The following is a 17327-nucleotide window of genomic DNA, read 5'->3' on the forward strand; positions in this document are numbered from 1 at the left end:
TTATATTATGTATTTCCAAAAAACTAAACCTTAAGTTACAATGTAAGAAAAATATGAAAAGTGGTAAATTCATAGGTAGAGCTATATGATTTATGATTAAAGTAATTAAAAACTTGCATTAAGATAAATTAAATGGAAGGAGAAAAAAACAAGTGAGGTCTCAAACATGGTTTATTATCTGACCAAAATAAAACAAAGATTTTGAAATATCATCCTTGCCTCAATACAACCTTACAGCCACAGAAATTAATGGCAATCCATTTACAGTAAGCAAATATTTGTCTCTTAACAAAGCAATATTTTTTTTAAAAAAATCACAGGATTCCAATATGTGGTATCAGAAAAAAAGAGAATTTTCCATTAAGTCAAGTGAAAAGGATACACTTTTAATAATATGACTTTGTCAACTTGTTAAAGTTTCCAACTTTAGTCATTTTTAGGTCAGTTCTCTCCAAGCCATAAGCATGGATTAATCTTAAAAGTGTTGCAATGGATGATAAAGGACTTCAAGATTTAGCAGCAGTCCACAGATTATTGTGGACAGAACCTGAAGTAGGAAGCAGTTGGACTTTTCTGAACATCTCCTTTGTGTGCTGTTCAGATGTATTCCAAGGCTATCAATAAATAACCTTCTCATTTCAGTTTTACCCTATTAAATTAGCCTGAGGGACTCTGTGAAAAAGATTTCGAAAAGGAAAAACTTAGAGATGTCTAATTGGGGGGGGGGTGTAAAGGGGGGAGAGTCAGGAAAGCACCAGGCAATTATGGGGGAAAAAAGTGATTTCAAAGGCAAAAGTGGCAGATCATAAGCCAGAGTGCCAATATAAATGAGAAATATTGCTAGAGTGCAATGAGCATAAGGAAGGCTTAAGCTGTTCCTCCGCCTTCTCAATCAGAGCTTTACTCATAGACAAAACTCCCTCCCTCTCTCATTCAACTCACTTAGGCTGTCCTCCTCCCTCATTTCTCTCTGCCTATTTCTCAGCGTGTGCTTTGCCTACAGCGCGACAGAGTCAGACTCCTCTCACTGACAGTCAAAGACATCATTTGCACTTAGTGAATTCAGAGAGGGATCTTCCAAACCAAACTTCACAGAAAACTTTTTGTTCTTCCTGAAGAGAAAAGAGGAAGCAGAAGGGGGAAAAAAATCCAACTGGGTGAAGAAGTAACTGTGGCGGAAGAAAAGCCTTGCCTTTTTAAAAAAGGAATCACAACAACTTTTGCTGCAAGGATGCCTTTGCTTCTGACTAGAGGATTGGTACTGTTATTTTGCTGGATTATACTGCAAAGTTCCCCAACTTCAGGATCGGATGGGCACAATGTTGTTTCTGATTGTCCATCCTGTGCCCTTGGCACCCTTTCCAAGAATGTGCCCAGCTCCCAGCCTGAGATGGTGGAAGCTGTAAAGAAGCATATCCTGAACATGTTGCACTTGAGAGACAGACCTAACATCACTCAGTCAGTGCCCAAAGCTGCACTTTTAAATGCTATCAAGAAACTCCATGTCGGAAAAGTGAGAGAGGATGGCAATGTAGAAATAGAGAATGACATTGGAAGAAGAACAGAAAAGAATGAACTGATGGAGCAAACTTCTGAGATCATAACGTTTGCAGAATCAGGTGGGTGCTGTTGGAAGTGGGTTGGAGAGGGAAGCACAATGTTGTTAGAATTGCAATTAACTTTTCTTTGTAATTGTTATATTCTAGATGAGGTGGTCGGAAAGTAGAGGGCAAAAGTGTGAAGGAATGTGAATCCCTAGAATTCAGCTTTGATTGCAGATATTTTATTTATACTCACCAAACTAGCCAATAAGTGAAGTACAAACATCTAACCTCTTGGATTTGATATTAAGAAGTAGGAACTTCCTTCCCTACTTGAGAAAAGAACCGATCAGTTCTAACCAGAATGGGGTAGTAAATAGGCAAATGATGTAAGTGAAGAAAAACAGCTACAATCAGTTTCTGAATCAACTCACTGTAAAATCTGTCAAGATGAGGACAAATATTTGTTACACAGTTCCTAGCAAATGTTCAGGGCAGTAAAAGTGTTAACAGCTACTGTCAGAAAACCTAGTACTAAGTGGCACAAATAGCTGTAGGCAATCCAAATTGTAATGCTGACTTTTGCACAGTGGGGGAAAAAACAAAGCAAAGAAAAATGGTACTCCTAAGAGTTCTCTGCCAAAGAGTGCAACTTTGATGGGGTGCCTTTCCAACTACTTATTTTTAAAAAATGTATAACACTGTCCTACAGTGTTCAACTCATTTTCCACTCCTGCAAACAGGTAATTATTTGAGCAGCTATTAAATGATAAATACAGACTTTATCATTCAATGTATGAATTATCTTCAGTGTTTAGCTTTTGTACACACAGAGAGAGAGAGAGAGAGAGAGAGAGAGGGGGGGGGGAGGGAGGGAGGGAGGGAGGGAGAGAGAGGGAGAGAGCCTGTGCCCAAACTGCTATACATTCAGACTTACCAATAATAAGAGATTAAAGAATCACAACTTAAAACTTTCTGGAAATTAATGCTGTTCTCTAGTGAAAGCATTTTTCAGTGATGCCAAAGCAGCTTGCAAGGAATCTCATTGTTTTGCTTAGCTCAACATATGGTGGTAAAAATACGCATAGGCACACTGAGCATTTTTGTTTAAAAGTTTGCTGGAGCAATATAAACAATTAAGACAACTCTCTCAGAGTTTCCAGTTCTGAAAACCTGTTGACTCAGATGCTCTGTTTGCAGAAAAAGATATGCAGAAAAGTGTGTATGGTTTAACAGCAGACATTCCTGCTGCTAAATGGCATGAATTCCCACTGTATGGTTATCCTTGGAATATATGTCAGAGTAGCACTTACCAAACTGCAACTCCCCCCACTCCACCCTGGCTTGCTCGAGAAGGGTTTGCTATGAAGCAAAGAAAAATGACTCATTCTCTCCTTTTAAAAGATAGTTGGAAGTGATTTAATTCCAGTGGCTTTACTCTATGAAGCAGTAAACAGTCAGAAGCAGGGAAATTGATAGACCATCTGATGGGCAGACACTGCATCCAGTTTACCACAGAACTCTTTCTAAGACAGATGGAATGAACTGTGGTTTCTCAACATTGTGTGAGTTCTAGAGGTTTGTACTGTTTCTGCTTAAAACAGGCTCCAAAGGCAACTGTGACACGCTTCAACTGTGGTGTGCAGCCCAATTGGCTTAGAGAATCACATGATTAATATTTGCTATGCCATTGCCCAAAAAGTAGCCAATAGGCCAGCAACTCATTATTTCTTTAAACGAGAACTTATAAATATTCAAACTACTGTGATTATAATTATGACAATATTATATTTGTCATGTTATCAGTACTGACTAGAGTTCAGTATAGCAAAAGCAGGAAAACAAACAAAAAATCCTGAACTCTCCAGAAATATATGTTCTTCTATTCAGACTATAGAACATAACTTACTTCAGGCATAAAGACCTTCCTCAAGATCATTTCTCTTTCTTCACTAGTTTATTCCATGCTGAAATGTGAAGGTCAAGAAAAGTTTGATTGCACAAAACAATATTGCATAATATTCAATTTATATGCTGATTATAGACCTCTTGTGGTTATCAGGTATCTTTTTAGATCTTATTCTGAAAAAGACAAGAAACAACGCTTTGCATGTTATCATAAAGGACATTTATAGAATAGGATGTTATCTGCTTTAGGTTATATTTCAAAAGTAATTGAACAAAATATGAGAAATATTCTTTACCAGTATTTTGCTTATTGTTCTTGAAAGCAACTATCTTTTCAATGGAACAGTAGAGAATAAATGAAAATAAACAGAAACACATCTTCAGTTTTGTCAAGCTTAAACTATGAAAAAATTGTAGTTTGTTTTCTTTTTTAATTTTTGAAAGCAACTTAATTTAATAAAATTATCTCATTGGTTTCAAAAGTTATGAAATTAACCTGCTCGGTATTCTGAGAAAGTTTCTAGGTTATAGTTTATAGAGCTCTCATAAGGACACACACATTCTTTCTGAATTGAGACTAAGATAATTTGAAAGGGGAAAAACAATAAAAGGCTCAGTGGCAGCTTTCTAGATGAAATAAGAAATGGACAATTCCAAAGACTGATGTACTAAACACATATCAAACTACAGTTGTTCTCAGACTCAAGAGATCAGGCAAATTCTTGGCAGGTGCTGCTGACAATCCAGATTACCTTTTGTTAAACTAACAGTAACAAATAAATAGCAGGAAAAATGGTAATTTAACATGGCATTACAATTACTACATTTATTCTAACACAATTAACAAAAGGTATTTGAAAAATACATAAAGCTTTTTCACTAGTAAGACCAGATTTACAGTTGGCTAAAATGCTTGTACTTTTAAATTACCTTTGGGAAACAAGAATGAATATTACTGTACTTATCAAGAATGTCACAAAAATGAATATTGCTGCAATAAGCTGTGGTAATCTAGTTAACACCCTAAATTTTACAGTCAGATGACTAATAGCTACTGGACTGTGTTATATACTGTTTGATTTATAATAAGCTATTGGTAATTATAAAGTAAGGAATCAAGCTACAATTCAGGAGACTCTGAGTTTTAGTCCTGCCTTGGGCACAGATCCAGTTAGATGACTTTGGGCTGGTCACTTTCTGTCAGCTCTAGAAATGGCAAATCACTTCTGAAAAGAAAAAAAAAAACACCTGTGGAGGAGATATGACTGAACAGGAAAAAAAATGGTAATTCAGCAAACAATTTTTAAAAAAATTTAAATAATGTTGATATTCTAGTGATAATGATCATCAAGTAATCAGGAATAAATGGAAACTGTAACCAAATTTATATCAAGTTTTGCCTGAACCTGAGCAGGTTTACTAAAAATAAATGTCTTAATGTTGTCATGTATATTTTCCACTTCCTTGACATCTGACAGCAAATCTCCACAAAAGAAAATTTAATGATCTTTAAAATAAATTTGCAATAAAGTATTGAAAGGAGACAATTTACTAGGTTTTCAGATTCATTCATTAAAAAAAAAGGATTGCCAGTAGTTCAATTTTTGTACTGAAGACATAAAAGCAATTAACCACAAGAGGGCGAGCTTTAAGGTTACTCCCCCCCCTTTTTTCCATTTCATTCAAATTAACCTAGCTTCAAGTTTCTTTTTTTAAATCTTACAGGCTCTAGAAGAGAAATTTTGCAGGGCTTTTTGCTCTCTGCTGCTTCTTTTTCTTGTATTTTTCATCTAGAAAAATTGGAGAATTTCTTCAGTGATGAACTACTGAAGAATATGATCTTCAGAAACAAAGCAAAGACAAATGGGGAAAGGAAAAGAGATGGGGGAGGAGGGGGCAGAAGAGAGAAAGAGAATACTTGGAAGCTAAAAGCTAGCTATTATTAAAGAAAAAATTGGTGGTGTCATTCTTTTTTTTGAAGGCCATCTGATGAGTTTAAATTAGCCAACATGGCCTGAAGTGGATACTTGGTAAGGAAGGCTGGATTATAAATCTTGACTATTTTGCTTCTTTTTGCAAATTGGATGTTTGTTTTTGGCCCATTCTCTTTTGAAAAAACAATATGCCTTGTTTATGATAGTTAAATTTCAGGTGGAGTGGGAACAACTTCACCAACCCATTGATAAGCTAAATAAAGTTGGAAATATTCTTTCAATCTGAAATTCTTTCAGTCTGGGAAAGAATGACAGAAGCAAAGAAAGATATTGATGAAGGAGACTAAGAGACAGTAATCGTAAGTACTTTAAAGGAATACCCATGGCAGCTGAAATTATATGTGAACAAGATGCTGTGTTCCTATACGAATACATTGTTGTAGATTAATGGCAACTGTATCAGTACATTTTGCCTCTGGGAGACTTTCCTGTTTCCTTCAGTTTTTACATGTTTTTTTTACTGCTTGACAGTGGGAAAGGATTTATCTTGAGGTGAATTTGCTTTGCAGTGCAGAAGGAACTTTCTCCTTTTTAAAAAAGTGAGTTTTGAGTTAAGTCTTTGATTATTCTGGATTTCTTGTTTTGAGGCAAGTTGCAGCAGTGATTCCCTGACCCTCATTCAGTTAACATTAATTACCAGTTTGTGATATGTACTAAGATATGTCCTGAAGAAGTATTAGGTCCTGAGACTGGGTCTCTCACTACTTCTCTGACCATTCTCAGTTTAGCTTTTCCAATGAATTGGGAAGGATATTAAATAAATTAAATAAAATGAATCAGTTCATCACTACTGCAACTTGCCTCAATACAAGAAATCCAGGCTGATTGAAGGTTTGACCAAATGATTTTTTTGGTCCAAGGCATTTTGAGAATTTTGTCAATTTCAGTTTTAGTCATTTAAAGCTCCAAATGAATCTGGATGTGATTCAGATGGATTTTGGATATTCAGTGAATCAAATTAATGGGTGGACTTGACTCATTTCACACCCATGCAACTAAAATTAATTGGAAAGCTAATTACAACTAAGTTAAGACTATAGTTACAAACAGGCTTGCTAGAGAATGATCTTGAACTCAGTGGGATTTCTTCCCCAAAATGCATTCAATTATTTTCTTTATTAATTCAATATTTTGGACCCAATGTCTTATGCATGGAATTATACTATTATGAAATATTTTCCATTGATTCCCTTGCTAGTTGAAGTATCCTTGTACACAATCTACTGAAGAGGTTGGGTGTCTTTTAAGAGAAAACAAAAATTTGCCAAAAATCAAGCTCCTCCTTGAATTTACCAGTTCTTTGCAAATGGAAGGAACATTTCCATGTATTAGTAGGAATATTTTGCACTCAAGTCAATGGGATTTAAATATGGTTCCTTACCAAATAAGTGTTTTTAGATGCAATTGATCTCTTTGGTAAATACTCAAAGACTAGCACAATAATTAGTTTTGTTGTAACCTAATGATATTATGCAGTGTTCTCAATATGAACAACCTACATATTTAATTTCTGTGATTTGTTTTTTAAAAAAACTGCAAAGGGACTTTAGGAAATACTTCTCTATCACAAGACAAGAAGACATGAGGACAATTCTTAGAATTTTAGGTAGCCTATCTAGATTTTTTTATAAAAAAACTGTTCAGGATTTGAAAAAAAATGTGAAAGGTAATGAAGAAGGGTATTATGCAATCACTTTTCAAAAATAGCAACTGTGATCCATAAACAGGTTTCAGGCTGAGTATCTGTGTCTGCTGATAGTATTGTGCTTCTTATTTACTTTCTTATTTGTGAGTTGAACTTTTCAAGCCACAGCAGGGAGAAGTAAGATTTTTAAGTGCCAGTTGGACATCTCATGCTTCTGGCTATACTATATTTCCCCCAAGACTGTATGAAATGACAAATGGTATGTTAATATCCTGTAAATTGTCTGAATCCACATGTTTATTTCCTTTACTGACTGTTTTGTTAGAAAAATTCATAGCGATAGAGCTTTGGATGATATTGACTGAATTAAGTTTCTTCTTGCATAGAGATTCAAGACTATTGGCACTCAAAAATATAGCAAAATGTTAGCAATTCACATTGCAGCACGGGTGTCAAATTTGTTCATGTCACATGATGTATCGTGATGGTTTTTGCCATTGCAGAGCCATGGTGGGCGTGGCCTGCATTTCATATACCTGGCCCATGGGCCATCAGTTTGTTACTCCTGCATTACAGCAATATTCAAAACAATATTGGGTGGAAGATATAACATTAGTTGTGCACCATATGAACTGGGCATAATGACAAATGGTACTTCATAAGAATGTAAGGATGGTCTTGGAATGCAGGAACAATTATGTTAATAAAAGAGTTTCTATTAAACTAAGTGCATGGAAACACACTTGCCTTTTCCTACATGAGTGAATGATTAATTTATCTCTCAGGCCTCAAGATTTAGGAAAAATATTTAGATGTACATTTGGGGACATAAGCAAGATAAGATCAAAACCTGTTCCTGATACTGGATAGGGTATATTTTTCCATTGAGAGAAGTATGAGTATACCTGGAATCTCTGCCTTAGTGAAAGCTTATAGAATAAATTATACAGTACAGCTCCTAAAGGCCACTACCAGAGATGGGGATATCCTAACTGATATATATCTACTTTTATTCTGCAAGAAATTAATCACACATTTTTCATTTTTTATAGAAAGTGAAAGGGGGCTTAATCACACTTGCATTTATTACAGAGTTATGCACATATCCAAACATGCCCAAATATATGTTAGTATAAATCAAAAGTTTGTTGTACAGAAAATAAAATCATTCACTTACACTACAAAAAAGAACAGCTTAAAATTAAGTAGCAGTGAATAATGAAAAAATTAAATAACAGATCTCTTATACTAAATGGCCACTCATTTAAAAGATTTAATATATGTGTAGTAGAAACTTGAGTATTTACAACTAAATTCCAATGGATTCAAGAGTTAGGAACATAGCCATACATCAGGGAAGTATGCTAGCAGGAAGTATAGGTTTCCTAGAAAATAAATTTGATAATTTCTTAACTCTTGGAATATTTTGAAATGTATTAAATAGCCTTCATTTTTAAATAATTTGCATGGTACAGAAATTTCAATTTTTATTAAGCAAAATAATTAAAATTCATGCTGGAAAACATGAATGATTTCTTTCTCCTTTTTATAATTGATTATTCAGAATTTTAATTACAGTTGTAAAAATAAACAGAGAAAGAGAAAGGAATGGAAAGAAAGATTAAAAAGTACATGAAAAATGAAAAGAAAAAATATGTCTTTATCCCATGTCCCATCCCTTATCTATTAGCAAATACATAAAACATCAATTTGCTAATCCTGGTACTAGCAAAAAACAAACCCATAAACAATTGTCAGAACCTTACAAATTATTAATGATTTCCATAGAAGGTTTTAACACAAAGAAGATATTTCTGAAATAACTTTTTTCTACTCAGGGCCTTCAAAATCCTCACTTCAGAACTTTCTATAAGTTTTCTGTGGCAAATAACTTTTTCTATCACCTTCCCACTTGACATACATATATACATGCCTTACCCTTGAATATATTTTTCTATATATTGTGGACAATGGAAAATAATGGTCAGAGTTTCAGTGTAATTTCTGACATTATGATAGCCAAAAAAAGTGTAAAAAGAACTATTTCTGTTTCTATTATTGAATACACTTTGAAGAAACTCTTTTCTCATTGGAAAACTGCCTCTGCATCTGCTCTTCCAATTTAGCTGTGATTCTGAAAAATTATTTATATATCCAGATCCATAATGATAAAGCTTAGCTCTTAGTGTTGTTGTGTTTTATTGTACTTGTTTTACGTGATTGCAGTATGAGCTTGTTTTGGCACAATGTTCACTTAGTTCTTACAGTAAACCTATCACAAGCTGTTTTTTATTAGCTGATTTGTTGCAAAGCCTGATGCTAATTTAAGGCCAAGAGGAAGTGGCTGATCCAAGATCACCCATCTGGCTTCATGCTTGAGGGTAAACTAGAATCTTGCTCTCCTCACTTTTAATCCATCACCTTAACTTAGCTCCTGGATAATAATTTCTACACGTTTCAGTGTGCTATCAAGTTGGTGTTGATGCTTAGCAATCATATTGATGGATTTTCTTGATAATAATCTCTCCTCTATCCTGGTCCTTCAGTCTTCTGCCTATTCAGAAGAGAATTCATTTTTTCTTCAGAATTTCATTCATGTCAAAAGTGCACTTGCCATCATGAATACGGAACATAAAGTCTCACAATTGTGTCTTTTTCATAGCCACATAGAATTGATATGTAATAAACAGGTTTAACATGATAGTTCAGTAGTTGTACTCTATTAGGATTAGGAAGATAGTAACGCAAATAAGACAAAATTAGATGCTAATTCAATTCTTAGTGTATACTTCATTTTGCTTTCTTTATATAGCTGCTGTGTTAACTCAAGATGTTAAATCTATCTTCCTCTTTTAGCCAATCAGATAGAGACTGAAATGGGAAAGATACCTCCCTATTTGATTGTTTAGGTCATTCCAAAGGAAAATGTTGACATTCCAGCAAGTTCATGTCATAATCTAACTGTATTTATATATTTATTCTCATTGTATTTTTAAAAATATTATATTAATTTCTATTACAAGATAATTTATAGTTCTGTCAGATTAAGTGTTAAATATATCTTTTTTGACTGAAATTTATAAACTTAGGTTAAAAAAAGCCCCTCTTGTTTAAAAATACCATTTTTCATAGCAAAGCTACTTTTGGAGAATTATTGTCCTGAATTAAGGAAAGATTTTATTTTTGCTTCAAATGAGGCAGTATTGTCCAGAGATATCTGTTAAATCTGACTGTTTTGTCAAAGTAATGAAGAAAGTATTGCAGTGTTGCACTGAAAGTTCTGCCTGTTATACACATGAAAAAACAATGCGAAAAGGGAAGAGTTAGTGTCACAATGACATGGCATTCATTTCTTCATTTGCCTTTGTCTTCTATGCAATCTGGTTTTGATTTGCAAAACATACTGTGAAATTTCAGTCCAGTTTTATTTATGTGTTGATGTGGTAAGTAGTGCCATTCAGCCATATAATTATAGATGCCCAGTTATGTGAATCTATATTAGCAGCTTCTGTCCTCTTTTATAATACAAGGTGGACATCAAAGCTGATCATTTGCATATACATTTCTTTCACTGAAATGGTGGAAATAAATTCCACTTTGCATTCGATCACTTGTGTGTTCTTAAATAATCTGTTGAATCACAGTTTAGATTTACAGGTACTGTACTCCTTAAAAGTCATACAAATATTTTGCAAGGAATACATCTGATGATAGCTTGACTTTCAGACGATGAGAGGATATACTTGCATTGCTATAGAAAGCAATGCAAATCATTACATATTTTTTTAAAAAGGGATCTTATCCTGCTTTTTGGTAGGGGATGTTCTCTGAGATATTTAAGTGTAATCAGTAGAAGAAGTAGGCATTGTCCACAGGTTTACAACAGAAATAATGGAACAAAGAAAGCACTTCCACAGAGCAATTCTTCAAGTTAAATACATTTTGATACATATGTTTTTAATTGGTTAAATAAAAATAACCATAATTGCAAGTTAATAAGGTAGTGGCAAAGAAAAGTGTACTGGAATAATGGACTCTTGAGGGATCAGATAAATGTGCTATATTTCCTCAAAAGTTCAAGAACGTTTTCTGCCACATTTCCATTTTAAGGATGTCAGTGGTGTACCTGTGTTATAACACTAGAAAAAGTACCTTAGGTCTAAATGAGAAAACCTGAGATTATGAGATCAAGACAGTGTTGTATTGAATTTTGTATTAAATATTTCATTCTAGAAACAATTATAACCATCCAAGCACCAATTTTTACTAGCATTTCTGGAGAACATTGGTTTTCAAGAAAAATTAGATGGTTGAATACAGGTCTGAACTAAGGAAGATAAAAGACTTATGTATTAAATTACTAACTACCTATATGTTGGATGTGAACAAACTATCATATCTCAAATCTTAGTAATTCATATAGAAGTGCAAAGATATCTACTACAGAGATAGATATATAGATAGATGTATGTATGTATGTATGCATGTGTGTTGTATGTTGTGTGTGTGTTTGTGTGTGTGTGTAAGAGAGAGAGAGACAGAGAGAGACAGAGAGAGAGAGAGAGATCCCCTTGGATTCGTGGCAGAATCCACATAGACAGACTTCCTTCCTTCCTTCCTTCCTTCCTTCCTTCCTTCCTTCCTTCCTTCCTTCCTTCCTTCCTTCCTTCCTTCCTTCCTTCCTTCTCCCATCCTAATCTGCAGATTGAACCATTTTACAACATGTGAAGAAAAACATAATAATACTGTAATTACTCTCCTTAAATGGCCAATATTATAAATATTCAATTCTGGTTTAAAGCATGTGGTATAGAGTTGTTTTAGCAACTTTGAGAGAAATGCTCAAATTGGGTGCAGGTGGGTAAGGGATGCTACATAAACTTTTAGGGAAAGGAATTTTATTCTAGGCCACAACAGTTCTACTATCTATTGCCAATAATAGGGTCAAAGAAAATAAAATCCATAGTTTAAAAGCCAATGCTTTGCTACAGTATTACTTTTTCTCTATTTTTTTTTAAAAAAACTGTTCTGCTGTTATTAAGTGATTTTCTTTCTTCCTTCCTTCCTTCCTTTATTGATATTGTAGGTCCTGCCAGAAAAATGCTGCATTTTGAAATCTCTAAAGAAGGCAGTGAATTGTCAGTGGTAGCTCAAGCTGATGTGTGGCTTTTCCTCAAAGTATCTAAAGGTAATTGTACCAGAACAAAAGTGACCATTAGACTCTATCAGCAGCAGAAACTGCCAAAGCGCAGCTCTCTACTTGTGGAAGAGGAAAGTGGACGGAAGGGAGGAAAAAGTGAAATTCTCATATCTGAAAAGGTAGTTGACACTCGTAAAAGTACTTGGCACATTTTCCCAGTCTCCAAAAGTGTTCAGGGTCTCTTGGATCAGGGAAAGAATTCCCTGGATGTGCGGGTTACTTGTGACCAGTGTCAAGAAACAGGAGCCAGCCTGGTGTTGATGGGAAAGAGGAAAAAAAGGGGAGAAGCTATGGAAGGTAATGAAAGCACAGGAGAAGAGGAGAAAGAACAATCACATAGGCCCTTCCTAATGATGCTGGCCACGAATTCAGAGGATCGCCACCACAGGCGGCGAAGGCGAGGCCTTGAATGTGATGGAAAAGTCAACATTTGCTGCAAGAAGCACTTCTTTGTTAGCTTCAAAGACATTGGTTGGAATGACTGGATCATTGCCCCACAAGGCTACCATGCCAATTACTGTGAAGGTGATTGTCCCAGTCATATTGCAGGCACATCTAGTTCCACTCTCTCTTTCCATTCCACTGTTATCAATCATTACCGCATGAGAGGCCACAGTCCTTTCTCCAGCCTCAAGTCATGCTGTGTTCCTACCAAACTACGACCAATGTCTATGCTCTATTATGATGATGGGCAAAATATAATAAAAAAGGACATCCAGAATATGATTGTAGAAGAATGTGGGTGCTCATAGGTTATGTGCATTTTGCATATCAACACTTTGGGACAATCTTTTTAACAATTTCAAGAAGACAATTTGAAATAAAAACAGGAAAGACCAAATATTCAACAAAACAGTTACATTTTCAACATAATAGCATCTAGTATTCAAATTAGAGATAAGCAGAAGAAAGAAGAATGACATTGTTTCTAGGGTATGGATGAGGAATGCTCATCAAGGCAATGAAATCTTTATATGCTCTATATTTTATTGCATGGTATTCCACACTTAGCAACAAGGGGAGATATCTTTCTCTACTCAATGTTACCTTTACATTCAAGCCTTGATAATAGCATACCTAAAATACAGCAGTTTGGCTGTTAAATCCAAAATATTATTAAAATTATATCAAAGCCATGTGTATGAACACTACATTCATTCACTGGCACTTTTATTCCCAAGTAGCTACCAAGGACACATTGAGTATGCACGTATGTGATTGTGCAGCTTCCTTATGGCAAGTACAAAAAGCACACGTGTGTGTGTGTGTGTGTGTGTGTGTGTGTGTGTGTGTGTGTATGTATATATATATATATATATATATATATATATATATATATATATATATATATATATATATATATATATATATATATATATATATATGACAATTAATATTCTGCACTATTTTTGCAAAAACATTTTTAAAAAGTAGGAAAGAAAGAAAAAAGAGAAAGAAAGAAAGAAAGAAAGAAAGAAAGAAAGAAAGAAAGAAAGAAAGAAAGAAAGAAAGGAAATACAAAGTTACATTTCGTAAAGGTGCTTATGACATTAGAACTATGCAACCAAGTTGATTTGAAATTTTATCTCAAAGAGAGAGAAAGAAAGAAAAAAAAACCCAGACTTAAAAAAACAATGGAAGTACCATTAATTTTTTTTCTTCAATGAAAGATACTTGAATGGAACATGTTTGTCCAGTTAATGGGCCAACATTTCTATATTTTGTAAAAATGAGAAAAAAAGTTTTTTTAAAAAAGATTGTTTACTATTTGCACTACAAACCATGTTCAACCTGTCTTCTAACCTTTATTTAACTAGTAATTTGGGGAGGGATTTGGTTGGGTTGGAAGGGAATTGAAAGCTGCACTTATTGTGAGCTATATAAGAACTGCTACAGCACACAAAATAGTTATTTTTATTGTAATATTTTATACCTTTAAAATGTACACCAAAGACATTTGTGTGAGCCTCTAAACAATCTGTTTTAAACTAATACTATCTATAGGTTAGGATCTGATTTAAGGGTCATTAGTGAGGCCGGTTGAATTCAAACCATTGTAGATGATTTTTGGATGAATCTGACCATCAGAATTGAAGGGTAGATTTGGCTATTCATTTATAAAGCCCTTAAATTATCCTGGGAACTTTAAATTAAAAACTGAATTTTAGAATACTGCAGTTGTGAATTCTTCATATGTACAACAGCTGTACATTATTGAAAAACAACACAATAGAAGGTTGTAATCATATTTGTATATGTATGTGTATATACAGCTTAAGCACTTCAGGCAAGTCTTTTAATGTTCTTAAAAATAATGTTTGTGTGCCAAGCACAGTGTCTTATTTTTGCCCCTATTTAAAATTATATCACTCTATATAAAACCTCCAATGTAAAAATAGACCAATCTGATCTTGCATCTTTCTTCAGTTGTAAATTTCAACTTCAAGATAGCAGGATCCACTACTCTTGAATAGTTTAAATCTATGTAGCAATTAATGGACAATGGTTATGAATACTAGTGATTACATGTGTTCATTTGAAAGTGTGAAAAACAAGAAGAGAGTAGCAAATGAATAAGAATATTTGTGTACTGCTTGGTCATCTTGCATAATTTCTGAGTTATACTGGAGAAAATGTCTCGGCAGACAATGCCAGACAAGTAATCTGCTCATTGTCTTGCCAATGTATTATTCTCCACATAGGAACTATTTCATAACCTGACAATATAGAAGATTTATTTGTTAGCAATTTATAAAATGCCTCTTAACAATCTGCCATCATGGGCATGCTTTGTAGATTACCTATTTTGGTCAATGCAGAGTATTTGTCCAGATATCTAGCAAGTGTAAATCCCAAAATTCCAGGCAGCATGATTAAAAGCATCTAAGTAGGTGAAGCTTGAGTACAGAAATGCTAAAAATTCCAGAATACAGTGGAGTTGCACATTTTTTATATGATTACAAAGAATAACTGATGCTGATGCATATTCATCAGGAAACTTGCATTAAACCTGGTATGTGAGAAAGTAAAAGAGTTCTGTTAAGAGTAATGTTTTCTATTACCAGTTTGGGATGGAATATGCTCAGAAATTTGAACTCATATTTCCCCTCTATCTGGCACTACTTAAATGCATTCCTTTTATAGTACAGATAGAATCCATTTGTGCTAACAGACCTAGTAATACAGTACTTTGAAGGCAAGAAGGATAAGACAGCAGTACTGCCTTTCATTTTTTGGTTAGCCAAATCTTAGCAGCTGTAATCCAATGTATTGAACTTTATATCTGCAGATAAGCTGGCTACACTACCACTTTAAAAACCTAATAGCAATTAGAAAAAGATGATGTTGGAAATCTTTATTCCTTAGGTGAAAAATCACAAATAGTAATAATAGCTGTGCCACTGATTGAGAATTGATTGTTGTAGTCAGGAAGGGATATGGTTGGGAATCACACATATGAAGTCAAGATATAGTCTAGCTTGACTTCATGAAGTCTCTCAGATAGTGGGATATGGGACAGAGAAATGAATCCTTTCTGTCATACATTTTAGTAAAGCATAAAAATTATCATCCTGGCTGATAAGGAGAGGTCCATGGATGAAACATTAAGTAATAAGTTTTATGTTGCATTGGTGGTTGCTTCAAGAAGTGTGACAATGTTATGAGTTTGTCTGAGCAGCTGAATTTACATATATGTGTTAACAAGATAGAAAATAAAGGGGGGCAGTTTTGGGAGGCAACAAAATCTTTAAGGGGAAGTGTTTAAAGTGATGTAATTGGAAACACTCAATTGACTGTTGTGTAGAAGATATTTTTTTATGGCCTATTAGTTACATGTGGAGTATCCAAGGTTATTGGAAATTTCAGCTATATAAAGGTGAAATTAAGCAGAGGTTATTTGTACCTTAAAGCTTTGACATTTGAAGCAGCTACATTTAATCAAACATCTCCTTTTTTTCTGAAGTAACTCCACCTTCTCTCACAGACTAAACCAAGCCATTCATAATAAATTCTAGGACATTTAACTCGTATAAGCAGCTAGAAAGACCTCAGCTCTCTAGGAATGAGGCACAATCTTATAAATGCCCACTCTAAAGTAAGTTCTAATTAAAGACAAAAAAGTTAACAGAATAATAGAAGAGTTCACACCTGAAGAAAAATTGGAAAGGGAAAATAGGGAGGTTAGCAAATATAAAAGTATAATTGTTTTGTACCCTGAGCAAATGACTTTCAGACAAACCTGTAGCACAGGATGATTGTGAAATAAATAAAATTAGATATGAAATTGTTTTTAAAGCAGTAATTATAGTAACAACCATAGGAGCACATCCAGTAGTAATAAACAGATCTTTTATTAGTTAATCATATGCTTATTATTATTGGCATGGACAACAGCACTGACCATTTCATGCTAGCAGAAAATAAGTGTATATTAATCTTTTTTACAAGTTATTTTTAGAAATCCAATTCTATTTTTATTGAATGCAACTGCTCCATCCATCCTTTCTAAAATGCTAGCTGGCTTTGATATTCAGAAATATGCCTCTGTGATCTTTCAATCAATTCTAATCTATTTATTTACACTTTTTAAGTGGATGGGGAAAAAACAAGTTAACAAAAGTGGCTTATAAAAACACACACTGGAAAGAGTGGGAGGTATATAAATTAATGAACAAGTATGTCTTATCTCATTCCAATTGTGTCCATATATATGTATACTTTGTTTTGAAGTTGCTTATTCTTTAATTTCTACAGTCATTGTTTTTTAACTTATGTTATTTAAAGCATAAAGAGTAAAGTGAACTGCTTCATCCTCAGAATAGAGATTGAAATTGCTATCCTATTTGATTAGTTTTTCAAGACTCAGCTACCTTGGCAAAGAAAAAAGAAAGATAAAAATATGGATTAAGAATTTTTTAAAAAGATGCTCCTTTTCTTTTGCTAGCTTTATTAGGAAAAAACAATACCAGATGCTAACAATATCTTAGGGGTTATGAAGGGATAAAGCATTGGCTTTTGACTTTTGTAAGGTGTGGTGT

At 34.0% G+C, this 17327-nt stretch overlaps 1 protein-coding gene across 1 annotated transcript; it reads left to right on the forward strand.

The window, feature by feature from the left end:
• Window positions 1–1201: 1201 nt before the first annotated feature.
• INHBA (inhibin subunit beta A) lies at window positions 1202–13040 on the forward strand (the record flags this gene model as incomplete). Its single annotated transcript, XM_081345404.1, has 2 exons — window positions 1202–1619; window positions 12175–13040. The coding sequence occupies exons 1-2, from the start codon at window positions 1232–1234 to the stop codon at window positions 13038–13040; spliced, it is 1254 nt and encodes a 417-aa protein (XP_081201530.1). The 5' UTR covers window positions 1202–1231.
• Between the last annotated feature and the right edge of the window lie 4287 nt (window positions 13041–17327).

Source organism: Vipera berus (genome assembly GCF_964194415.1).
Source record: "Vipera berus genome assembly, chromosome: Z".
NCBI classification, from domain to species: domain Eukaryota; kingdom Metazoa; phylum Chordata; class Lepidosauria; order Squamata; family Viperidae; genus Vipera; species Vipera berus.